Here is a 27,154-nt window from a genome sequence, read left to right as displayed (position 1 = left end):
GTTGTTGTTGTTGTTGTTGTTGTTGCTGCTGTTGTTGTTGTTGTTGTTGTTGTTGTTGTTGCTGTTGTTGTTGTTGTTGTTGTTGTTCTCTCCACTGTCTTGCTCTGCTTTATTTGGGGGTGTTTTTTTTTTTTGCTTGCTCTTTTATCTTTTGTTTTTTTTTCCAATTGTCTCTCTATTTATATTTATAATTATGTTTTTTGACACTATAACTGTTACACTGCTGCGACAAAAGAATTTCCCCTATGGAGTTCAATAAAGTTTATCTTAGCTTAGCTTAGCTTAGCTTAGCTTGATTCTGTTCAATGGATTTCATCTGTTGAACTAAATATTACCTGCAGAAGTTAAATACACTAAACTCTGCAGAGTGTTTACTCATTCTGAAAATTTCCAATGTAACTTTGGTATCTATAAAATAGAACAGAATATTATTTTAATCATTCCACTCACAATTTCAACCTCTCACAGCAGAAATTGGACATTGTAAGAAAAGTGATCAATAAAAACAAAAAGTAGCGTTCACAATATATACATATATATATATACATATAAACTGGTAAGGCTTGTATTGACAAGTTGCACCTAAATAATATGGCAATATATAAACAGAATAAACATGTGCAAAAGCAAACAGCAATGCTTGCATTAATGGCAGTGCAGTAGTAACACCTGTAGTATGATAGAAAACACCTTTTAGTATCATTGTCAGTAGCACAGACATTTAAAAATATTAAAAAGTTGTTCAACAGTTTTTTTTTTTTTCCAATCAGATAGTGGGATAGAACTACTCCTTGGCTATAATTGAAATAACATAAATATAGAATAATCACTTAGCATCTCTTTACATTGGGAAATCAAATATATTCTCCTCACGCCAAAGTCTCATATTATTTGGGATTATCGTTCCGAATGGTAAAATGTAAATCCCCTCTCCGCCTCAGGGAGGAGAAGTGAAAGGGGTGAGGAGTCGTATTCGACGCCGGGGCGTCTCGGAGTACAAGAACGGAGCCTTGCGGGCCTGGATCGGCTTCAGGGAAAAACTGAAGAGGATAGTGGAGAGCAAATACTTCAACAGAGGGATTATGATCGCTATCCTCGTCAACACGCTGAGCATGGGGATCGAGTATCACGAACAGGTGAGTAAATATATTTTTAATCTGTCTTTCGGGATCGGGTACCGTGTCAAAGCCTACAGAGACGTCATGAGCGCATCGATACGTCGAAAACGTTGCGTTACTGAGTGGAACTGGTTGTTTGCCACAAATCAGTGAAGTGTTTGTCCGGTTTGAAAGAATGAAGAAGGAAAACTGTAAAAATGACCAAGAAATCCATTCCTTCATTTATTCTCATCCCACTTTTGCATTTGCCCTCAAGGATGCAGGAATCTTGTCATCGGGCGATGAAGAGTCGATCAGATCTGAGCAATTTAGGATCTTGGACCATGATGTTTGCAGATGACATTGTGATCTGGAGTGAGAGCAGAGAACAGGTGGAGGAACATCTAGAGAGGTGGAGGTATGCTCTGGAAAGGAGAGGGATGAAGGTTAGTCGCAGCAAGACAGAATATATGTGTGTGAATGAGAGGAACTCGGGTGGAACGGTGAGGCTACAGGGAGTGGAGATCAAGAAGCTGGAGGGTTTCAGGTTCTTCGGGTCAACAGTCCAGAGCGTAGGAGAGTGTGGAAAAGAGGTGAAGAGACGGGTCAAGCAGGTTGGAATGGGTGGAGAAAAGTGTCAGGGGTACCAAGAGATAGAAGAACATCAGCCAGAATAAAAGGAAAGGTGTACAAGACAGTGGTGAGACCAGCGATGATGTTTGGACTAGAAACTGTCTCAATGACCAAAAGACAGCAGGCAGAACTAGAGGTTGCAGAGATGAAGATGTTGAGGTTCTCTTTGGGAGTGACCAGGATGGAGAGGATCAGGAATGAGTCCATCAGAGGAACAGCACATGTTAGATGTTTTGGAGAGAAGGTCAGAGAAGCCAGACTGAGATGGTTGGGTCATGGACAGAGAAGAGATAGTGAATATATTGGTAGACGGATGCTGGAATTGGAGCTGCCAGACAAGAGGTCTGGAGGAAGACCAAAGAGAAGATTTATGGACGTCGTGAGAGAAGATATGAAGGTAGTTGGTGTGAGAGAGGAGGATCCAGAGAATAGGGTTAGATGGAGAAGATTGCCTTGCTGCGGCGACACCTGAAGGGAAAAGTCGAAAGAAGAAGAAGAAGAAGAATGTCATTATTGCAGCTCCAATGCAAACATGGGGAAACACTGAGCTCTGACAAGATATATTCATAAATATCGATATATTCATATATATGTAACCCGTTACGAGATGCATAAAAGAAATGGTCGGGGTGGTGGGGTTATAAACCTTGGAGAGGACCAGAGAAAATACTCATTTCTTTTCTATATTTAGTCTAAATACTCCTTAGTTTACTGCTTTTCAAAAAAAGAAACGATACAGCTACATAAAAAGCTATTCTCACGGTTTAAAATGGTGAAGTAAACCAGCCGCCATAAAGAAAGTGAACTCGAGCTAAAACGCAATTAAATAAAACGGCACTTACTGTGAATCACGGACAGTTTTTTTATTTATTTATTTATTTTTTATTTTTTTGGGAAATCGGTTTAAACATTTGGCTGCACAAACGCACCGAGACTCGGCTCCATCCAGCTGCTCTGCGGATGGATTTCCACCTGGCACTCAGCTTTAGTAGAAACACTCAATATGATGTATATAATGACAAAAAGGAATAAAATAATAGAAAATAAAAGATGAAATTTTACATTTTGGTAACCAAGTCAGGTCATTTTTTTTTTTTTTTTTTTTTTTTTTTTTTGAAGGGAATATGATTAAGCTGATGGGTATATTGCTATTTTCAGGAATTTAAGTTATTTTCACATTTGAAATTTAAGGACCTCAACATTTAATAGTAATAAATGTTGTATTTTCCGTTTTCCAGTTCCAGGTTCTTACACAGGGCATCTTTATGCCGGCAACATTAGCAACATTTCGCCCAGTTTAATGAGCCGCTTCTTGGACCCTGAATACTCCGTTGCTTTTGATTTCCAATCAAACGCTGGTTTATGAGCTGAATACAACTTTAGTTTATCTAATGAGTCACGCATCTGAGTTTAATCGTGCACTAATGGGGAGGAAAAATGATAAATAAATCTGGTTTTAGTGACGGATGGTGCAGTGGTGCGGCCGTTTGCACTTCAGCCTCACAACTAGAAACTCCCTTCCGACAGGGGGATTCTCTACGTTCTCCTTGGATTCTCACTTTTCCTCCAAATGTCCTAAAAATGCAATAATTGGAGACCCTAAATCTCCCAGATGTGTGATTGGTTTTATGTCTCTCTATGTGACCCTGTGATCGACAGGATGGGAAGATGGATCGTGCGTTCTGGATCGTATTACAAAATAGGACTTTCTTATTCCTTGGTGTTTTTTCTACTTGGCAGTTAAAATGTATTTATTTTTTGATTTTTCTACTCATTTAGTGACTAGCAAAAAAAAAAAAAAAAAAAAAAAAAAAAAGAAAAACGTATGCATTTATGCTGGTGTTTTTTATTATCTTAAAGAAAAAAACAATATGCAGATATGTGGTATATATATATATATATATATATATATATATATATATATATATATATATATCCTTGGTGGGTTTTTTTTCTACTTGGCAGTAAAAGTGTATGTATTTTTTGATTTTTCTACTCATTTAGTGAATGGCAAAAAAAAAAAAAAGAAAAAAAAAAGAAACAGAAAAAAATATGCATTTATGCTGGTGTTTTTTATTATCTTAAAGAAAAAACAATATGCAAATATGTGGGATATATATATATATATATATGTATATATCAGGGTAATTGATTATAATTGATCTCCTTTCTTGTCAAATTAAATGACGCTCAAGGAAACAAATGTCTGCATTAATCACAGCACAGCTGCTGCGTGCACGTTAATTATATTAGCGCACGTTGGAAGAATGTGGATATTTTTCAAACATCTCACGATGACGGAAATGAGAAGAAATCCCAGGTGAAGCTAAAAACAAAAAATTGCTTTAATTTGTTTAAAATGTACTGCTTCATTACCTTCCCCACCACCTTGTTTACAATTTCCAGTAGTATTTAACTCATCTATGTATATATTTTTCTTTTTTTTGGGGTCTCATCCCCTGCACTCTCTTGTACAATTAAAGTACCAATAGGTCTCAATAGGTTATAAACTGTATTTATAAATAATACTGTATTGTTCAAGTAGACAGTACATGTGCTTTGTAGAGCTACGGAGATTTTTCTATTTTTTGTTTCTTTTTCCAGCATCATTTACTTCCCAACCTTTGTATCCTTCCATTCTTGCACGTTAATTTATCAGCTTTGGAAATGTCAAGAACCTCTCGATTGAGCCATCGGTTCAAAAAAATGTCACATAGGAACAGATTTGTGATAAAATACAGAACCCTGCATTTGCTGGAGTAACACTCATTAATAATAATAATTACATTATTGTTGGTATTTTTGAGCCACTCAAATCCGTATTTCTTTTAACTTAAATGTCGTCCAGCTGCGTCCTCCATCTTCATGCACTGTTAAAACTGCAAGTAAACAAGGAGCTTTAGCAAAAGTGCAACCAGTGCTAGAACTTAAAGGAACAAATTAAAGGAACAAATCCAGAATCACAAAGAAAATAACCAAATCAGTTTGAACACACCCTGCTTGCCACTCTGTGACTTTGCTTATTTATCCTCCCAAAATACTAAATGTCAGACCGAGACGGACCTTTGCTTCTTCCAGTTTCGGACGGCAATAGATTTACATGATTCATTGCCATTACATTTTAAAATTAACTTTTAAAAATAATATTTTCATACATTAAATTTGGCATTATTTCTAATTATTTCAGAGTTTGACTCTTTCGCACTCACTTTGTCGTTCTGTCTCTCTGACACACCCAAACAAATACACAAATAAGACATTCTTTCTTTTAAAGATTGATTAATTTCTTTTTTTTTTTTGCCGTTTCTTTTTTCTTGAACATTTATTAGAACAGGTTCCTTAACAGAGTTTTACACATTCTTACAAAACCTCATAACAAGATATACATTATACAATAATCTTTACAGGTCACTTATTTCCTCAATAGCAAGTGAAAAATAAAATAAAACTAAAAAAAAAGAAAAAAAAGAAAAAATTGATTAATTTATATGTCAGTACCAACACATATTGTTATTTATTCATTTATTTATTCATTTTTTTCAATTTATATATATAAAAACAAGAAAATTTGAAATAATAAATACATTTGAATAAATATGTGTATAATTTTCCTTGTTTTATTTTTACATATATAATTTCTTTTTCTTTTTTTTTTTTGTCTTCCCTTTGCACTGCTATGCACCTCGATGAAAACTAGCAGTTTCTAATTTTGAAGCTTTATCAGGTTTTAAAATAAAGAAAGACTTTATCAGGCAGACACACTGTCCTCATAGTTAATACATATAATTCCAGTTTGTGTGAAGAATTTAATCTCAGCCAGGATTGTTACCTTAAATCGTACCGCTATGAAATAATCATCGTCGACGCTGATTACTTTATTTTTAGTTGCGCTGAAGAATGCGGATACAAGTCGGAATATTCTCATGATGTTTCATCTGATTAAATAGAAATTTCATTTTTATATCACACATATTTGATATGCACGACTACAATACAAAATTGTCATGGGCAGGGCTGTGGGACATATTTTTGGGCCGAGTGCTTGTTGATCCCCACATGAAAAGAATGACAATTAGTTTTAATGAGTGTAGCGTGCATGACTGGAAAATAAAAGTGCGCCTCGGGGTAAAGGGCTTTGCAAATTCCCGCTCTGGTAAGGAATTGAAAGCCCCGTTCACTTTCCTCATAGGGGTTTTTATTATGACTCATAAATACGTGTCTCGCTAAGGCCGCAGTTTCAAAAGATAACACAACAATTTTATCTGATCCTGTTAACGCCAAGTCTGTATTAATTAAAAACGATTATATATATGTGAGATCCTTTTATTTTACTAATTTTTAAGTTATTTATCTTTTTTTTTTTTTTTTTTTTTTACATGAGTACAAGCAAACTTTGGGATGAAAATTGTGATTTTTTTGGTAATTCTTTCACATAATTTTACTGTTATGTACCTGGTTTTACAAGCCGCCTTATTTTTTTTTTTTTTTTGTTTGTTTTTTCATGATATTGTCATTTGTCCAATATCAAGTAGTAGTAACAACAACAACAACAACAACAATAATAATAAGAATAAGAATAATAATTAGTTTGTAATGGAACATCAAGATGTCCCTACAGCATAAAATAAAGAAAAATTAAATAACGATTTAAAGATTGATTAATTTATATGTCAGTACCACCACATATTGTTATTTATTCATTTATTTATTCATTTTTTTCAATTTATATATATAAAACAAGAAAATTTGAAATAATAAATACATTTGAATAAATATGTGTATAATTTTCCTTGTTTTATTTTTATATTTTTTTTTTTCTTTTTTTTTTTTTTGTCTTCCTCGTGCACTGCTATGCACCTCAATGAAAACTAGCAGTTTCTAATTTTGAATAAAATAAAGGGGAAATATTTTACAGATCTTTCCGAATCTTAGTGATTGTCCTTCATACCAGGCTTGTTTTGATGTGGTAAAACAATTTGTGTTTTTGTTTTACATTACAATAAGGATTTCTTTGCCATCCTTTAACCAAAATGAGGTTTTGTGGCTTTTTTATCAGAGTCTCTTGCCACCATCTGAGGTCCTACAAAGATCTGCATAACTGAGGCACATTCGTCACATTCATTAAAAGCAAGGGATGAATGTGTGTCATTTGTCCGAATGTAATGAGAAATTCGATTAAAAAAAAAGAAGAAAGAACTCCAAATAAGTGCATACGCATACAATAAAAAAAAAAAAGAAAAAAAAAAAAACAGAACAATGTGAAATAAAACAAAATACAACAAAATAAAAACAGTGAAAATAAAAAAAAGTGACAGAGTGATTTAAAAAAAAAAAAAGAAAATTGAAAACATGACATACAGCTGTGTGCATATGTGGCCATAGCACTTTATTTCCTTAAACACTGATCTGCAACAAAAAAAAAAAAAAAAAAAAAAAAGAGAACAACTAATAAGTACCTCTGACCAGCTCTCTCTGCTTTAATAAAACATTTCTTACTGGCAATTAAAATACATATCTGCTCGGTCCTGAGATATAGGAGAAATCTCGTGAAAGAAACATGCATAAGACATTCTGGATTACTATCACTTGATACCCCGAGTGACACATTTCAGATTCGCTCCTGCAGGAAGATTTTGATAAATAAAAGCGGTGAAAGCGGCTTTTTTCTTGCCCACATGTTTTATGAGGCGCTCTCACTTAAATCTACCGGATCACTGAGTCCACGGTGAGCTAAGTGAAGTGGATCAACTGCAAAAGATTGATGCTTTTGGCCCTTTTTGATGGATTGAGGCTCGCCGTGGCTCTGAAAGCTGATTGATAACGCTATCATGCAGAACGCAAAGAACAAAATGGCTTATCGGTTTAATCACCTGGAGATAACAACCTCACTTTTTTTTTTTTTCTCGTCGAATCTCGTCAATTTTATTCACTTCTCTCGTCTCTGCTTCCCCTTCTCGCTTTTCCTTCCAGCCGGAGGAGCTGACTGACGTGTTAGAGATCAGCAACATTGTTTTCACCAGTATGTTTGTCTTGGAGATGGGCTTCATGCTGCTGGCGTTCGGATTGTTTGGTTACATCAAAAACCCCTACAACATCTTTGACAGCATCATTGTTATTATCAGGTAATTATTACTCCCTCATCACGTACGTTTGCTTATGTTTACAGGAAGAACAAGACTTCAAAACAAGGCCTTAAACCCAAAATTCACCGTTTAAGAACGAGTCTCTTCCTGCACTTGTTTCTCCAGCACAATTGATTATTGTTTGCAGCATCAAGACTGACGAAATGCGTCAGGAGATACTGGAGCTTGTCGGAGGTTCGGTCTCGCCGCTCGCCTTTCGGCTGATTTGTCTGATCTCATGCTGACTTGCGAGAGCCTCGGAGATAAATCTTACTGTTAGAAATTGGACGGGAATGCCAAAAAAACGGCAATAGACGGGAGATTGAGGAGAAGAAAAACCACGGGAGTGGCCCGGGAGGGAAGGCTTCAGTCAAACCTGGAAAATGAAGGGAAAACAAAATGGGATCCAAACACGACTTAGACGCAGCACCGAACCAAAACACTAACCAAGATAATTACCTGAAACGAGACACGTGACTACCGGGTGCGAGCTATTTCTATTTACTTATTTTTTGATAAATCTAAGGGGTTCACCGAAACGCGTGGCAAACTGATAGCGAATCAAACGGCAGGAAAAACAGTCGTCCGTTGAAGTTGTAAGGAAAGTAAATACATAAATTCAGAGTCGCGTCGTGACGCTTTCCTTGTTAGATGGGTTTGGACCAAAATGATTTGCGGAAACCCGACAAACAAGCGATTTGTGACGGCGGCGAGGAAACGTGGCCTTTGACTCGCCCAGAGGTCGGCAACCCGCGGCTCCTCCATCTTTACACCGCGGCTCCGAGCGGCTCGGGAAGATAAATTATAGATATTTAATTGAAGTGTATTTCATTTGTGTTAATTCCTTTTTTAACTTGTAGTTCTAAGTTGGAAGATTATTGTGATCTTATTAAATATATTATTATATATTAATATGTAATGTATATTATATATTATTATTAAATATAATATTAAATAAAATTATATTTATTATTTTTCGCCGCTCAAAATAATGTCACACTCGCGGAAGACGGTAAAGTCCCGATTTGCAGATGCTGTGCGCAGAAGTTCAGGAGCGGAAGTCCCATAAACCTGGTAAAATAAATATTTGAAGATATTTTGCAAATATTTATTTTTTATTGTTTACTGACACAGTAATTTTTTTCCGATTTATTTTTAAAATTCAGGTCAAGGCTCCGCTACACGCTCTGAAAGCCCAAAGCTCAAAATGAGTTCATTACATAAATAAAATTTAATTTTCTCTGTAATACTTTGTGAATTTCAGAAGCAACACACGACACACTTGTTTATACAAAGTGTAAAGGTAATAAAAAGCAATATATACAGTGGTACCTGTATTTTAGACGTCAAAAAGTAATCGCGGCTCCCAGTGTTTTCTTTCCCGAGGAAACCGGGTCCAAATGGCTCTTTGGGTGTTACGGGTTGCCGACCCCCGAAAGTTTCAAGGTAATAGCTGAAATAATACAATAACAGCCTGAATATTCCTAAAAGAAGTAGCAATGTTGCAGTAAAAGGTAGATCGAGCCACGATCCAAGTGAAACAACCAAACAGAGATGCTTAATCTTATTTGTATTTCTTACCCCCCCCACCCCTTTTTTTTTTTTTTTATAACTATTATTTATTATTTTTATGTTTTACTTGAAACTCTGGTACAACAATTTCCTTCGGGATAAATAAAGTTGTTCTTATTCTTATTCTTATTCTTAATCCGACTCGATGAAACCGAACCGACAACCATCTGATCTCTTTGGTCGATCACTTGTTTGGCTTCCCTCCTCTCAAGATTATACATATATATATATATATATATCACCATTATTATTATTATTGATTTATTTATCAGTTTGTTTGTTGTTTTTTAATCCTTTCATATCAAAGCAGGTTCTCTCAGAGATATATTATAGAGACTGCGGCTCCAACTCCTTCTACTTCCTCATCCGTGACATAAAACCCAAAATGCTGCGCTGTACAATAATCTGATTGTATTACTTTGTGATTAGGAACGGTTTCGGTCCGGAGTTATAAAATCCTGGAAAGGTTGCATTTATAGATATTGATTATCAAGTAAAGTGACGCTTTTTGCATCGCATTGAAGATTAATGGCAAGAAGTTTTTAAGACGGGTCAAAAAGGTTGTTCCCTAAACGCGCTCTCCTGGCGGTTTAGCGAGGATCAACTCCAAGAAAACCAAATATTGTGTTGAGATGATCCGGTGTCTTTGTCCTCTCCAGTGTGTGGGAGATAATCGGACAAGCAGATGGCGGCTTGTCAGTCCTTCGTACATTTCGTCTTCTCCGGGTTCTGAAACTCGTCCGCTTCCTGCCTGCCCTTCGGAGACAGCTGGTGGTGCTGATGAAAACCATGGACAACGTGGCGACCTTCTGCATGCTGCTGATGCTCTTCATCTTCACTTTCAGGTGCGCAAACTTACGGTAACTCCAGCGCGTGGGTTTTATCCGAGACTCGATCCCCGCACAGCTGTGAAAACCGACGATGTGACGTCCGTGGTTTGTTCTCTGCAGTATCCTCGGCATGCACCTGTTCGGTTGCAAATTCAGCGTCCAGACGGACAACGGAGACACTCTTCCGGACCGGAAGAACTTCGACACCCTGCTGTGGGCGATCGTCACCGTGTTCCAGGTCAGTTTTCCCCTCGCGTTTCCACGGCTTCGTCGCCTTGGGGAATAACGACGACAAAACTGATGCGAGATGTACATTAGCAGCTGTCACAAGAATTGGTTTATTTTTTTTCGGTGATGCATCCTGATTTATATCTCAATTTTTTTATTTATTTATTTATTTTATTTTTTTTATTTTTTATTTTTTTTACTGTTTATACAATTTCCTACTATTATTTATTATTGTTATGTTTTACTTGAAACTCTGGCACAACAATTTTCTTCGGGATAAATAAACTTGGTGTTATTCTGATTCTTATTAATATATATAACTTTAGGGTTTATTATTATTATTATTATTTTATTTTTATTTTTCTTACATTTGTCATTCGTGATTTTTGATGTACAGTTTATTCATTAATTAATTTCATTCATTTTTTCATCAAAGAGTTCAATGTCTGTTTTTTTTTACCAGAGCATTTTTTAATTGCTTTATAAAATATACATCTTTTACATCAATTTATTGTATTTTTTAATTATCTTTTTTTTCTTTTTACAAGATGACATCAACCCAATGTGATTATTTTCTGCCGTGACACTAATTTCCTTTAATTTGAGAAGTTATATCCATATTTTTTAACTGTTAGCCTCCACACCCTTAAAAGTCAGATGAGACGTGTTTTTTTTTTTAATTTTTTGGGAAAAATTATCTTTTCACTGGACACTTTAGGGTTTATTATTGTTATTATTATTATTATTATTGTTATTATTATTATTATTATTATTATTATCATTATTTTGGTTTTATTTTTCTTACATTTTTCATTCATGATTTTTGATGTACAGTTTATTCATTAATTAGCAATGATTTCATTCACTTTTTCCTCAGAGTACAATGTTTGTTTTTTACCAGTGCATTTATTTAATTGCTTTATAAAATATACATATTGTATTTCTTTAATTATCTTTTTTTTTTCTTCTTTTTACAAGATGACATCAACCTAATGCGATTATCTTCTGCTGTTACATTAATTTCCTTTAATTTGAGAAGTTGTATCCATATTTTTTTACTTTTAGCCTCCACACCCTTAAACGTCAGATGAGATGCGTTTTTTTTTTTTTTTAATTTGTTTTTGAAACATTATCCTTTCACTGAACACTGGAAGTACACACACCTGTGTAACAGTTATAATATATATATAATATATATATATATAAGCATTCGCACAAGTGTCTAAGATGGAAGCGCCACGTTGTCGGTAGAGCTTCAATTTGGAGAGAGTGTGTGAATTTGAGTCTCAAGAAATTCCATTAAAATAAAATAATAAGGGTGCATCTTGTTAGATATACAATTTGCAAAAATATACCGGCTTGACCTCTATTTCTAATTTGTTTTCTTCGTCGATATATTGCTTCAGGTTTCAACTGTATACCAGTATATCATCTAATAGCAATAAATCCCAATAAATAGCTTCAAATATTAAAAAAACAAGAGCCCGTTCCAGCTGACAGTCAACAATTCATCCATTTGTTTTCTCCAATTCTCTTCTCTAAGTCTCGTCCATAAATTTCCTCTGGCTTTACCCGTTCTGTCCGTCTTCTGCCGCCTCTGCTTCTTCTAAGTGTTTTATTCACCCGACAGATTCTCACGCAGGAGGACTGGAACGTGGTGTTGTATAATGGGATGGCGTCCACGTCTCCTTGGGCCGCTCTCTATTTTGTTGCTCTGATGACATTTGGCAACTACGTCCTTTTCAATTTACTGGTCGCCATCTTGGTAGAGGGTTTCCAGGCGGAGGTAAGAATGAACATTTCTTTCATTTAGACGTTTGTTTTTTCAAACAAAGAAAGTCTTACTTATCATCCTGCAACATCTTGAGTCCATATTTTACTTCCTCCCTCTTAACTTTGATAATCTGACCTCATATACCTGTATAGTGATGCATTTATTTTTTCTCATTTGCCAAAGTAAACAAGAAAATAACCAGATCTTGATTGTTAGAATAAGAAAAGAGTTCAAAAACATTTGACTAATAATATGCATGAACAGGTGTATTAGCCAGCATCACAAGCCACGATGCAATGTAGCGCTAAGTAACAATTTATGTATTATTTTTATATGCTTTAAATGCTATGAAATGACTCTTTTTACAATATATTTTAAGAAAACTTTTTTTTAAAGTCATTGTTTATTGTCATTATGATTATTATTTACAATTTTCACAATATTACTACTACTACTACTACTACTACTACTAATCATAACAATAATGATAATAATGCAACTTATCCAAAATAGTTAGAAGACTGAGATTTCAAGCGGTTAAAACAGATCCAGTGTTTCTTTTCCGTAAAGACGGTTTAACACCTGAGCCGTGACCTCTTTTATTAATATTGCAAGATGACTGAGAAAAGTTTGCTCTGAGAAATTTTGGTTGTAACTCAATGCAAATTTTTTGCACTTATTGTCTTCCTGCAGGGGCGAGGTCAGCGCTGCACTTATTATTTATTCATTTTTAATTCTATACTTCATCAATGTTCACTGAGTCTTGCTGTTTCCTCACAAGTAGGTCAAATGTTGACGCCAGGATACTTGAAAACAGATTTACGTCCTCCTATTTTGGCATCTTTCTATTTAAACTACCGTAGATGAACTCCCGCCGGAGGCGCTTTGACAAAACCGACATGTCATGTTTTGAAAGGCCGTCTCGGAAAAACGCGAGAGGGAAATTCGTCAAAATCGCGGATCGACTTGATGATCGGTTCATTCAACCTAGTTATAATTTATTCCTTTGGGGCTCAGGAAGGGGAGAAAAAAAAAAAAAAAAGTCATAAATACAACACACTCCACTTGCTTTTCACTGAACGTTGATTTAGAGAATTGATCGACTGCTTCCAGACACTTGAATGTACCCAATTTCCTTGCCACTAACTCAACTATGTTCACTGATTCATACGGCATCGGGAAATGAAAAAGTGCCGAAGTGCTCCGCTGAAAAGCAGTCGGTCCCGCCAGAGTCAATTTGCGTTGCGTAGATTAAATTTCAACTTGTCTTTCAGAATCCAGGGACCACCAATGTGTTGCCGGCGTTATTTCTGACATCATGTTGCCATTGTGGATCCATAAATCTCTCTCTGCTTGTCTGTAAAAGCTTAATCCACCATAAAAAAACAGCACGGCATGTGCCTTTACCATGTTTTATAGGGTGACGCTAATCGCTCAGAGTCTGACGACGACAAGAAATCAGACAACTTTGAAGAGGATGAGAAAGTGGAACAGCTGAGAGACACCGGTAGGTCACATGATGGAGGAACTGTTGTGCAGAAAAGCTCTTTTATTCATTTCTATTTCTGTAATCATGTCGTTGTCATCCTGAGATTGACGTCTCCTCTGAAATGTTATGTTCGTCCTTAAAAAAACACACATCTATTCATCATCTAATCGTCACAAAGAAAATTCGACCTTGTTTTTAACGGCAGCACCATCTTGCCGTTGCAACGCGTCATGAAGCAGTTCAAATGTTGTCCAAAACTTAAATTGGAAATGAATCTATACATAAAACGTACTTCATCGTTGATGTTTACAATCATCATTTTCATTATTGCTCTCGTCAGTTAATGTCTGGTTTCTCAATCCTTAACAACTGACATTAATGAAAGAATATTTAGTCTTTTGTGCAGATGTGTCTTAATCCAGTTTTCATGTTTGCTAACATCTTGATCAGCAAATAAGATAACATATTTTGACCTTGGAAAATAATCCAAGATGTGTTGTACCTCCGCCGCTAAATCCATTTTCATCCGTCAAAAAGCATGACCTTAGACCACATTTCGGTCCACTTTCACAATAAACATAAAATGCTTTCGACGTTGTGTTGGACAGCCATTGGATCATATATATTATTGGTTTGTTAAATGGCAAAAAGTCAGCAAAATGCAAAATGCACAAACGCTATCCCCTGCTTGAACGTCATCCGATGGCATTTATTGTCTTACGGTATTGAAGCCGCTGGTATAAAATGATCTGGACAGTTGACGGATAGTTACAATAATAATACCAATAATACCAATGGTGAATGAATCCCCTCTTCCTTTGGCTGCACAGAGCTCAAGATGTATTCTCTCATGATGACGGCCAACGGTCACGTCGAGTCACGGAGCTCGATGGCCCTTCCCATCATCATGCGTACGGCAGCCACGCCGATGCCGACTCCCAAGAGCTCTTTGGGGCCCGAATCTTTCCTGGGGGACGACGTCCCGTTCAGGGAGGGGGTGCATCGGAGCGCTGAGGTCGGATTAGGATTTTCAGAAGCTGCAATCAGCCCGTCTCGACGTGGAAGCTCCGCCTCAGTAGCGTATGACCAGCGATCTCTGGTGAGTAAAAAATGAATACTCTTATGGAAGGGGTGTCGAAGTTGGGTTTAAAAGGTAATTTTTTTCCGGAATTTACAAAGGAATTTACAAAAAAACATAAAAAAACAAACAAAAAAAAAATTTAAAAACCTAAAGCTTAAAAAAAAATGATATATATATATATGTATATATGTATATGTATATATATATATAAGTAATATATATATATATAAGAAAAATTAAAATTAAAAAACTTAAAGCTTAAAAAAATATATATAAATATATATATATGAAAAATATACATGTATATGTGTATATGTATATATATATAAGTAATATATATATATATATATATAAGTTATATATATATAAGTAAATATAATCAAGACAAATAATATAAATGTGCCATGCAGGAAAAAATAAAAAATAAAGTAATTAAAATGTAACAAAATGCATTGTATTCAAAACTAGATTTTGCAATAAATCAAACAACCTCTTATACTGTCTCTAAAAATCACATTCATCAAATATTTGATCAAATTTAGGAAATATAATCTCCAACCAAGTAAGAAACAATGGATCAGCAAAATATTTGCCATAATTATCGGAATAAATCAATTCAGGTCAACCTAAAAAAAAAAAAAAAAAGCCCGATTTTTTATTGATTATAATGTTTCCGTCTCTATCTAAATACACCCAATACGTGTCTTTGTGTATTTGTTGTCACGTGATTTAGAGGGCTGAAAGGAATGTAGATTAATTCAAAAGGCATCCATTCCTGGCAGTTCTTCGGGGCTTAAAGAATTGGCTCAGTGAGTCTGCTTCCGCAAACCTCATTGTCGGCATTAATAAAAATTAAACAGCAATTCTTTCCTTGCGTATAAATAGAACATCTCCGAGCAGAGTTAAGTGGATTACTCTTCACGGTGGTGGATCTGATTGATTCAAACCTTTAAAGCCTATAATAATCTAAAATGTTTCTCCCAGAGACACGAGTCATCGGTTTTTCGGGCCCCTTTTGTGTCCATTTGGGACGGTTAAGTCCTGATTTTTACTTTTCCTATTCATTTTAGTTTTTGCAGCTGCTGAATCAACGCCCGTCCAACAGTACGTGCAGTCCCGATTCAGCAACGAGACGTGGAAAGTCATATCTTTAAGTTCTGATGCATAAAGGATACAAATGATTGATGCTTTGCAGCAGGGTTCACAGAAAATTGGCTATTGATCGAACGTCAACATCCATCTTTTAGTACAAAATCATCTTTAATTGGACCGAGTAGGCACATCGTATTTTATAAATGTAGTATTTCCCTTGTTTTTGGAAGTCACCATTATACTTTTATACTTCGTTCTACTTCATTGGGCCTGAGCTCATCCCAGCAGTTATCTGTACAGGCGTACTAAACTCTTCCGGTGACAGCATATGGCTCCCAGACAATTTTGGATTGAAAAAGTAAAAATCAGTTTTGTAACTGATTTTAAAATACTTGTGATATTTCTTCATAACACTGCGTCATCTTAAAGTAAACAGAAATCAGTCTTGAAGATAAATTTCACGGTTCACCCGTCGGTCGGTCGGGTGGGAAACCATTGGCTTCCGAGGCCGTCCGGGTCGTTGTAAAGGTGAAGAAATTAATTTGATCAGATAGCTAAATAGTTTATCTGCGTAACGGAAAAGATGTGGAAAAGAAAAAAAGGCGATGATCACACAAGGCTACGTGGGCAGAGAAATTTACATTTGGATCTGCAATATGTCTAATATGCTATGATAAAAAATGAACAAATCCATGCAGTACCAGAGGTCGCATTAAAAGTAAGACATATTTAATTTATTAGATGTTAAAAATACTATATGGCTCTCGATGAAATATATTTAGAAATATTTGGCTCCCGACCCCTGACTTATACTGTCAAGCTTATAGAAACATACAACCATTTGTACATTTAACTTATTTCATGACATCGTCAGTCCCCTACAATTAATGCCTCATTTATTTTTTGTCTCTTAAAAATTGAACCTGTGATCATTTTTCGAGAGACTTTTTTTAAGTTTCTGGTTTGTTCGGTACTTCTGCAAAAAAAGAAATAATAGTATAAATAAATAGTTAGTGCTTGTTTATTTCTATACGTCCTCATGTTTTTCTGATCCTGAATAACAGGACCATACCGTATTTTCCGGACTATAAGTCGCGTTTTTTTTTCATAGTTTGGTGGGGGTGCGACTTATACTCTGAAATTATTAACACATTATTACCGGTATATAGTTTCACATGTTATTTTCACATTGAACCGCAAGAGGGCGCTATAGGCCCGGGATAATAATTTCAACATTGGCGAAGAACTTAACAATAATGGCACGGAAAAGGAAATCGTATTCTGCTGATTACAAGCTGCAAGTAGTAAAATATGCAGCAGTAATCGAGTATTTACCGGGTATTTGGAGTGACACGGATGGTTTTGGTAAACTTCTTATCATGTTATTTATGCTAGAGTTATCGGAATAACTGTTAGTATGTTATGTTAACATACCACGCACTTTCTCAGTTGTCATGTAACGCAAGCATATCGTTCAGCCTGCTGTTGCCTCTATTCTATTTTTATTTTTAAATTGTTCGTCATTAAAATTTTAAATGACATGTCTGTTCTTGTTGTTGTATTTTATTAAATAGATCCCCCCCCCCAAAAAAAAAAAAAAAAAAATGCGACTTATTCTCCAGTGCGACTTATGTATGTTTTTTTCATTCTTTATTATGCATTTTTGGCTGGTGCGACGTATAGTCCGAAAAATACGGTAATAACCACCATATGATGCTGAAGAGACGGATAGCACCCGTTATTATTATTATTAACGAAAGCTATTGAAGTTACACTGGAAAATGTCTTTCTATTACATGCAAAAACCAGTATTTGAGGCAAAAAAATCTCTATATTTAGAATTTAACCTCATAACGGTTCTCTGAATTTCCGGTCCTTCAAGAGCCACTCCAGTCCGGGCCAGCGCTCCCCCCTGCCTCCTCGCGCCTCCAGCAGTTCATGGGGAAGTCGTCGCTCGAGCTGGAACAGCCTGGGAAGAGCTCCGAGCCTCAAGCGGCGCGACACCAGCGGGGAAAGGGAGAGCCTGTTGTCCGGGGAAGGAGGCGAGGAGGAAGATGGCGGGGAGGACAAGGGGGAGGCCGGAGTTTACAACAGGGCGTGTCCGGGCTCCTTGGAGCTGCTGCAGGCGTCCACGCTCCAGCCCTCGATAATAGCCGAGTACGGCGACTGTAACGGGAGGAGCATCACCTGCGACCCCGGCGTCGACCCCGACGTGAAGGAGGAGTTGTCGCCCGAGGATGACGTGGAGGATGACGTGAGTCGGGATATGGCACGGCTTCCAAACCATCATTTATTTTATTTGTTTTTACAATAATGTTTATTTTTGATATAGTATCCCAGCTAGTTAGCATTCAAGAGTCACAGCAATATAGCACCTGGATCATATTAGAGTGCATAGTTTGAAGTTCTAGGTTCTCTTTATCCTCTCCAGGGTTGTCGAGACGCATTTTGTTATAACGGTGCATTTTGTAATCACTTTTTCATTTCATTTTGCAATAAAGCCGCATTTTGTAATAAACTGCCCCAACGCATTTTGTAATGAATTTTGCTGCATTATGTAATAAGTTATTACGTTTTGGGAAGATTATTACAAAATGCACTTGCAACTTTTTTATTCTCTAGTAAATGTAATAACATGGAATTTATAGAATATTCTCTGTTGTTACATTGTCGACGTTTATTGCAAAATGCACTTATTACAAAATGCGTCTCGACATGGTGTTGCAGCAAGAGAATAGTGTGTCATTGTTGAGCCGCATTTTGTAATAACGGTGCATTTTGTAATAAACGTCCAGAATGTAATAACTTTTTAAATTCATTTTGTGATAAAGCCGCATTTTGTAATAAACTGACACATTTTGTAATAAACTGCCCCAACACATTTTGTAATAAATTTTGCCACATTATGTAATAAGTTATCACAATTTGAGAAGATTATTACAAAATACACTTGCAACTTTTTTATTCTCTTAAAAATGTAATAACATGGAATTTATAGAATATTCTCTGTTAATGCAATCTTTGAATAGTGTACTGATAGTAATTGCTAAGTACTGCTACTAGGCTAATACACTGATACGAATAATAGGCCTAGCTTTTACAAATACTTTAAAGTAAAATAAAATACAATTAACAAACTTATGCTTTAGAATTGTTATTACATAATGCACCACGTTATTACATTTCCTAGACAATAAAAAAGTTGCAAGTGCATTTTGTAATAATCTTGTCAATATGTAATAACTTATGATATAATGTGGCAATATTTATTACAAAATGCATTGGGGAAGTTTATTACAAAATGTGGCTTTATTACAAAATGAAATGAAAAAGTTATTAAATTTTGGACGTTTATTACAAAATGCACCGTTATCACAAAATGTGGCTCAACAAGGACACACTATTCTCTTGCTGCAACACCATGTTGAGACGCATTTTGTAATAACAGTGCATTTTGTAATAAACGTCCAAAATGTAATAACAGAGAATATTCTATAAATTCCATGTTATTACATTTCCTAGAGAATAAAAAAGTTGCAAGTGCATTTTGTGATAATCCTCTCAATATGTAATAACTTATTACATAATGCGGCAGCATTTATTACAAAATGCGGCAGTTTATTATAAAATGCGGCTTTATCACAAAATGAAATGAAAAAGTTATCATATTTTGGACGTTTATTACAAAATGCAGTGTTATTACAAAATGCGGCTCAACAAGGATTCTTCCACGAACCGAAATGAAAAGTCCCACCACGACTCTAAATGTTGCGCACATTTCCACTGCACAGTTCCAGCGCGACTCAGTTTGAATCGATTTTCCATCACTTCATTGTAGGTCCTCAATGTGGACGGTGATGTTAAAATAAGATAAGATAAGGTTTATTGATAGTGTCTTGACACTAAACACAGGGATGAGGGGGAACATTGAGGCGACAGTGGACTCTGACCATGTTTACATGCAGCACTCTTGCAGCGTTTAGGTTGTTTTTTGAAATTGCGCGTTCGATTACCGTAATTTCCGGACTATTGAGCGCACCTCAATATAAGCCGCACTGGCTCGCCCATCGCTAACTCGGTCTTCCTCCTGCGCGCTAAAACCGTCAAAGTCGTCTTCTTCGGTGTCGGAGTTAATCGGACTCAGAATTTCCCGGTCATTTCATCGGTCCGATGTGACGAGGAGAAACGTTTTAGCGGCGTGAAGCTCGTTAGCGTCCCCCCACCCTTAAAAGTCCATATATTAGCCGCATCGTTGTTTACGTGAAAAAAGTCGCGGCTTATCGTCCGGAAATTACGGTATTTTGTCACAACAGCCGGTGCGTCAGAAGCTACCCGTTCCCAGGTACTTTCCCCGATGGAAACGCAAATACGGCCGCGTTGAGTCGGTTGCGTCAGTTGGCTGAGGCGGAAAATAATGTGCTTTCTTTGGGGAAAAAAAGCAAAGGGAAATCAAATATGCATGAATTATTTAAGCCAAACAAGCTGACCTTAAAATGTTTGTCAAGATTATACTGATGACTTAAAAGGATGTTACAAAACAAAAAAGAAAAAGAACGTAAAAATGAAAAAAAAAGGGTCAATAAGACCTTGCGCTAATAAATAAGGGAATTTTCTAGTATTAAGAATGAGCAGAATCTCAAAGTGTCCTCTGATCAAATATTAAGGGTAATTATAGCTTTAAAGACATGTGCGTTATCACCATTCTTATTTACACCCCCTTTTATTCTTATAATGGGAAATAAATGATCCCAGTTTTACAGACGTGCACTTGTTTGTCTCTCCTTTGAAATTATTAATCTCTTAATCTGCCCTCTCTGACCCCGTTTACACCCTTCATTTTGGTTTTCCCGCGTCTCCGTCAGCTTATCCGTTCCTTTTGTCTTCTTCGTGCTTTGTTGTTTAAATACTGTGCAGCCCTCTCTCTTTCTGTGTGTGTGTGTGTGTGTGTGTGTGTGTGTGTGTGTGTGTGTGTGCTCGAGCTGCAGGGTCTGGAGGGACACCAGTTGTCATGCTGTAATTGATTGGCTTGAGCCGTAATTGTTTTCTCACATGGACCCGAACCACTTGCGTACTTGAATTTATCGTGCTAACGTGTGTGTGTGTGTGTGTGTGTGTGTGTGTGTGTGTGTGTGTGTAGCTGAGGACGGGTGTTCTCCCCTATGTTTTTGGATGACCTCTCACCATGCGGATGATTTTTTTTTTTTATTGCTTCCAAATTGAGTTTAGAAAACCGTAAAATCCCATCAAACAAAGAGGCGTCCCTGAACGCAAAGACACATTTAGTAAAATGTTTGTGTTTCTGGAAGCTTCCGCCATATCTGTTCAGCATGTTTACAAGTTGAGCTAGTCTAAATAGAATTTAAAAGCTCTATTTTCTTTGTTCTCTTTTGCGTGATCACCCATTTTAATAGAATTAAGCGCAGCTTTGAATCGTAATAGAAATGCAAATATCCGACTGCTTCTCCTCCGCCCACGCCGTTTAAATATCGCTTTGACCGTCGGGAGCTGATGTCACCAGACGGCGTCTGGACCCCGAACCTCACGTTAGTCGAGTCGCCGCGGATCTCGTACTCCGAGCTTCCAATTTGGCTTTTCTCCCCCTGGCTTTTCTCCACCCGCCTCGGATGGCTGGGGAAGATTCGCCACGGCGACAGAATCTCCGGCAGCCAAACAGAGAGTAGATAAGGCCCGTCAGTCCTTGAGAAACTCCTGCCACAAAGATTGATCAATAGATAGATCATTAGATTTTACCGTATCCTTGCTACGCACGACACGCAGTTAAAATAAAAGGAATTGCATTTAACATTCTGACTCCGCTTTATCCCTCATATTATGTTAAGGGTCAATTTGACCCATTGGGTATTTTTTATTTTTATTATATTTGATACTACTACTACTACTACTACTACTATCAATAATGATAATAATTGATACATAACCAAGTCAGAATAGCCATCTCAGAACCATATATTATCATTAATAACAATATAAATATTAATTCATATTTACTATTATATCAATCAATAAAATATGGGCTTCTTATTAATAGTCAAATTATTATTATTATTATTATTATTATTATTATTATTATTATTATTATTATTATTATTATTATTATTAACGCAACTCTCTGCATTTATCCGGGCTTGGGACCGGCACAGGGAGACACTGCTCCGTGCCCCCCCAAGGCAGGCTTGGAGAGACACAGGCCAGTGCCGCCCTGAGGCTGCATTATTATTATTAATAATAATAATAATATAATCATAATACTAATAATTATTCTAATTATATTTTAATTATATAAAATAAATTAATAATAATAATTATTATTATTATTATTGATAATAATAATAATAATAATAATATGTAATATATTGTTAATAATTAGTATAACATGATCCATCAGTTCATTACTATTATTATTACTATTATTATGAATGTATTGTTATCATTCTTGTGGTTTTCATCATTATTGTTATTGTTATTATTTTTATTATTATTGTGGTCATATTGTTATTATTATTTAATTTTGGGGGGATTTTAGGAAGTCTAATTCAATTTACATCTGAACCGATCAGCTGAAAATACTCAATAATGTTGAACTTGGTTTGGTTGAAAGACGAGCGGCCTTACGATTCGTTTTGCCGCTGTAAGATGAATCTGCTTGGAAAACAATGACGCTGCGACGCGTTTTATCGGAAACGCTCTCTTTCACAGACTTCCATCTGCTTCTGGATCAAGAAGGAGCTCCAGAACATGAAACCTCGCTGGTGCAAAGAACACGAAGACTGGACACTTTATCTCTTCTCACCCGAGAGTCCGTGAGTGTTTTATCTAATTATCGCATCTTCTCTTTCTAATCTCTCTCCTGTTTGGTTGATAACTTGAACCGTAAATATCCATGTATAAGATCGCCGTGTACCTCTGTCTTTGTTTAGATTCAGAGCTTGGTGCCAAAGTGTCATCTCTCACAAGCTGTTTGACCACGTGGTCCTGGTTTTCATCTTCCTCAACTGCATCACGATCGCTCTGGAAAGGCCTGATATCAATCCGACCAGCACGGTAACACACACACACACACACATACATACATACATACCGTACATACATTGGGCGTTCGTACGCACTGGCGCGAACTGCAATGTGTTTTTTTCACAACAAAAACTGCATTTTTGAGCCACTCGCAATCATATTATTCGTTATTTTTCAATCCAGTGCGACTGGGTTTCGGATTATTTCCACGCAAATCTTGACATTTGATAACGCAAGATATTTTTTTGTTACGCAATCAAATGTCAAATCCAGTCTTAGCATCGGGAACATGTTGAACCTCAATAACAAGCAAGTAAATCTTATAAAACCAAACCTTTGGAAATTTAGCCTGTTGCAAAAAAGTTTGCCTTTAAAGGTTGATGGTTATTTTTATATATTGCTTACAGGAATGTATGTGTTTTAAATAGCTTCCAGTTGACCATATAAAGGTTAAATTCTCTGATTCAAAATAAAATCTAATGGAAGTGAAAACATCAAATCGGCAGCAAATCGGCCCCTCGTTCAAATCTGTTTTAACTCTTTTTGTATTTTAATGCTTCGACAGTGTCAAATTTTGTAAAACCAAGCTTCAGAATTGATGATTGCAACATTTGAACATCTTCAGTCTTTTTCTTTGCGGCAAAAAACAAAAATCAATGGATAAAATATAACAGCCATTTATGTTCTCGAAACAAGATAAAACACTTAAACACTACTGTTATTTAAGGACATTTGTGGTAGAAGATAAAAGATGTCAACTTTTAACCTTAAAAGAAAGCAGTGTTTAAAGCATCTGATGGTTTCCATATTATATTTGTATCTGCACATTTTGGAATAAAAATCTAATTTCATTCTTTGTCTGTAGGAGCGACTGTTTCTTAGTATCTCCAATTACGTTTTCACTGTGATCTTCCTTGCAGAGATGGCCATAAAGGTGCGTTAATATATGACCAAAAAAATGATTTTATTTTATTTTATTTTATTTTATTTTATTTTATTTTATTTTATTTTATTTTATTTTATTTTATATTATTTTTGATATAGAGTCAGTTATAAAGAATGAATGTATGTTATAATTGAAAAAAAATAAAATAAAAAAAATAAGGCATTATGTGTGTATTTTTGCTTGTGTGTCACATCAGGTTGTAGCTCTGGGATTCTGCTTTGGACAGCAAACCTACCTCCAGTCCAGCTGGAATGTTCTAGATGGTTTGTTGGTGTTTGTTTCTCTGGTGGACATACTGGTGTCTCTGGCCTACACTGGCGGAAATCGTATTCTGGGCATCTTGAGAGTCCTGCGCTTGCTAAGAACATTACGCCCACTGAGGTATGTGTTTATATATGTGTGTTTTTAGCTTCTGCTCGTGAAGGTTGTCATTTTCAGCCACCCAGAAGATCCCCGTCGCTGTGTGAAGGAAAAAAAAAACATACTTAGGTGTTTGTGGACGGGAGGGTGAACCCAGATCAAGAGGTTTCCAAGTAGGAGTTAAGGCGTGATGTAATTATCAGACACTGAATATATTCTTATATTACATGTTATTTATGTTACAAAGAAATTATTAAAACTAAACCTCCTATCTTTTTTAGATTTTCTTTCTTTTTTTTTTTCTAATGCTGACTTTACTTTGAAAGAAATGTCCTTGAAAAATCAGCAAGGAGTAACTGAGGACTCAAGGAAAATGCAATATTTCAATGAAAATGAAAAGAATTGAACCTTCTAACTGCAAGGATACACTTTTAAAATCAACCACCAGGTCAAAATAATGGGTAAAAATATAAAATGAGAAACTTTCTAAATGAAAAATGTAATGTTCAAAAAACAAACTTGAAAACATATTACAATAATAATAATGATAGTAATAATAATAATAATAATGGTATTAAAGTAAGATTTGTAATATTTAAATAACGAAATTGAAAAATGTTACTATTGTATTATTATTATTATTATTATTATTATTAATAATAATAATAATAATAATGTAAGATTTGTAATATTTAAAACAACAAAGTTGAAGACGTTACTATCATATTAGTATTATTGTTATTAATATTGATAATAATAGTAATAATAATAATAATAATAATAATAATAATAATAATGTAAGATTTGTTACATTTAAAAACCAAAATTGAAAATGTTACATGACAATATTATTATTAATAATAATAATCTAAGATTTGTAATATTAAAAAAAAAAAACTCGACACATTATTATTATTATTATTAATAACAATGATAACAATAATGTAAGATTTGTAATATTTAAAAAACAAAATTGAAAATGTTACAATTATATTATTATTATTGTTGCGAAGATTGCTAGTTATAATAATAATAATAATAATAATAATAATAATGTTTATTAATTCGGTCTGTCTTCCATCGTCATCTCACCTTTGTCGTCTCCATGTGTTTCTGCAGGAACTAGATTTTTCCCGCTGCGACTGCCATTAAACGGGTGTCTGTGTTTGCATCTCCAGGGTGATCAGTCGAGCTCCAGGACTAAAATTGGTGGTGGAGACTCTCATCACGTCTCTTCGACCCATTGGGAACATCGTCTTGATTTGCTGCGCTTTCTTCATCGTGTTTGGCATCTTGGGCGTTCAGGTAGTCTCACCTAACAGGGAATAACAGTTCTGGTTCCACATCCGTTCCCCCTTTTCAGTCAGGAACAAATCTTTTGACTGTCTTTGTTACTGTCTTTGTTTGTTTTTGGGGAAATACTTTAAAAGCAAATGATTGAAGAATCATTTTCTTCATTTTCAAGCCCCGATAGCCGGATCTGAGGAGAACACGAGCGAGAAACATTTCTTTTTTTTTGTCTATCTCTCTCAAAATATCAAGCTGTTCAAAGGGAAGTTCTACCACTGCGAGGGCCTCGACACAAAAAACATCACCAACAAGTCCGACTGTCTGCAGGCAAATTATAGCTGGATACGGAGGAAGTACAACTTCGACAACTTGATTCAGGTACGGATTCAGGTGACGTCGAGGAGGAAGGGCTGCGAAGGGATTTTTCCGATGTTTTTGTTTGAATTTGCCTTCCAGGCTCTGATGTCCCTGTTCGTGTTGTCCTGTAAGGACGGATGGGTGAACATCATGTACGACGGTCTGGATGCGGTCGGAGTCGACAAACAGGTAATCGTGTTTCGCGGGATTTCAAACCCTTTCGTTTATGTTTCTAAATCGAATCAAGATGAGACACGAAAGCAATTATACAACTTTTAAAGTGAACTAGAAGAAACGGACAAGATCAAGACAGTCGATGTTGAACAAAAAAGCAGTTTTGAGGTGAAATTCCAGCAGGCTGTTTATCCCCTTGAGTCCTCGCATGAGGACATTTAAAAATGGTTCACTCGTGATGTCGAAATCTTCTCGTCTTGGCAACCGGACTCGAATTTCTTCAGCCGTCGTCCCGGAGGCTTCTTCAGTCCCGATGACCTGTGGGGCGTTTCCAAATATAACTGCCCGGTTTTGGGCGGGTCTAGATTATAAGTGGAAGAGTTGATGTGTGGAAACTCGGTCTAAAGGGGGTTGCTAAGCTAACGGGGGAACGAAAGCCCAACTTGACCCAGATCGGGATGTGAAAAGGTAAAGCTAAACAAAGCAGTGAAACCTGGAAACGTGGACTTTGCTTCCTCGAGGTTCCACTCGAGTGCTTTTTGCACCAATGAGATTGGCATGCATTTCTTAGCTTGATATAACATGTCGGGTTGCAAAAAAAAAAAAAAAAAAAAAAAAAACGGGCCAAGGGAAAAAAAATGAAAATTTGAAAACAAAATTGATTTTTTTATGAAAAAAAAAATGTCTAGTGACATTGTTAGATGATTTTTAGATTTTTTTCCTTTTCTTAGGTCTTTAAAAAAAAAAAAAAAAAAACGATAGCAAAAAAAAAAAAAAGGGGAAAATCAAAAAGATCGATTTGATAACCAGAATGGCCTTGTAAACATTATACCTCTTTTTATACATGCTACAATCCATTTTCAAATTCTCAAATTTTCTGGCAAATTTTTCCAAAGTGACAAGATTTTCTCTTTTAACTCAACAACATTTTCAGGATGTCATTTCATCAATTCTTTTTTAATATTCATTTTTAATATTGATTCATCATTTATTTTTTAGAGGAACAGTTCATGAAATATAAAGATTTTTATAATTTACCCGTTTACCTGTTTTACCAAAGGAAACATTAGGACTTGG

The 27,154-nt window shown here is 35.7% G+C and overlaps 1 protein-coding gene across 1 annotated transcript in view; it reads left to right on the top strand.

Annotated features, from left to right (window-relative positions):
* Window positions 1-27,154, top strand: part of cacna1ha (calcium channel, voltage-dependent, T type, alpha 1H subunit a) — a 152,277-nt gene that overhangs the window by 100,494 nt on the left and 24,629 nt on the right. Inside the window, exons 12-26 of the mRNA XM_086154214.1 lie at window positions 942-1,136; window positions 7,701-7,852; window positions 10,084-10,269; window positions 10,375-10,492; window positions 12,113-12,268; window positions 13,676-13,763; window positions 14,576-14,844; window positions 17,801-18,172; window positions 22,636-22,739; window positions 22,857-22,980; window positions 23,816-23,884; window positions 24,093-24,277; window positions 25,435-25,561; window positions 25,799-25,924; window positions 26,003-26,092. Coding sequence (XP_086010340.1) covers window positions 942-1,136; window positions 7,701-7,852; window positions 10,084-10,269; window positions 10,375-10,492; window positions 12,113-12,268; window positions 13,676-13,763; window positions 14,576-14,844; window positions 17,801-18,172; window positions 22,636-22,739; window positions 22,857-22,980; window positions 23,816-23,884; window positions 24,093-24,277; window positions 25,435-25,561; window positions 25,799-25,924; window positions 26,003-26,092 — 2,361 coding nt within the window. The remainder of the gene's footprint in view (window positions 1-941; window positions 1,137-7,700; window positions 7,853-10,083; window positions 10,270-10,374; window positions 10,493-12,112; window positions 12,269-13,675; window positions 13,764-14,575; window positions 14,845-17,800; window positions 18,173-22,635; window positions 22,740-22,856; window positions 22,981-23,815; window positions 23,885-24,092; window positions 24,278-25,434; window positions 25,562-25,798; window positions 25,925-26,002; window positions 26,093-27,154) is intronic.

The sequence above is a fragment of the Fistularia commersonii genome, chromosome 10 (assembly GCF_037954325.1).
Source record: "Fistularia commersonii isolate RoL2024-O1a breed Wild chromosome 10, RoL_Fcom_v1.0, whole genome shotgun sequence".
Lineage (NCBI taxonomy): Eukaryota > Metazoa > Chordata > Actinopteri > Syngnathiformes > Fistulariidae > Fistularia > Fistularia commersonii.
This window is presented reverse-complemented; position numbering and strand designations above follow the sequence as displayed.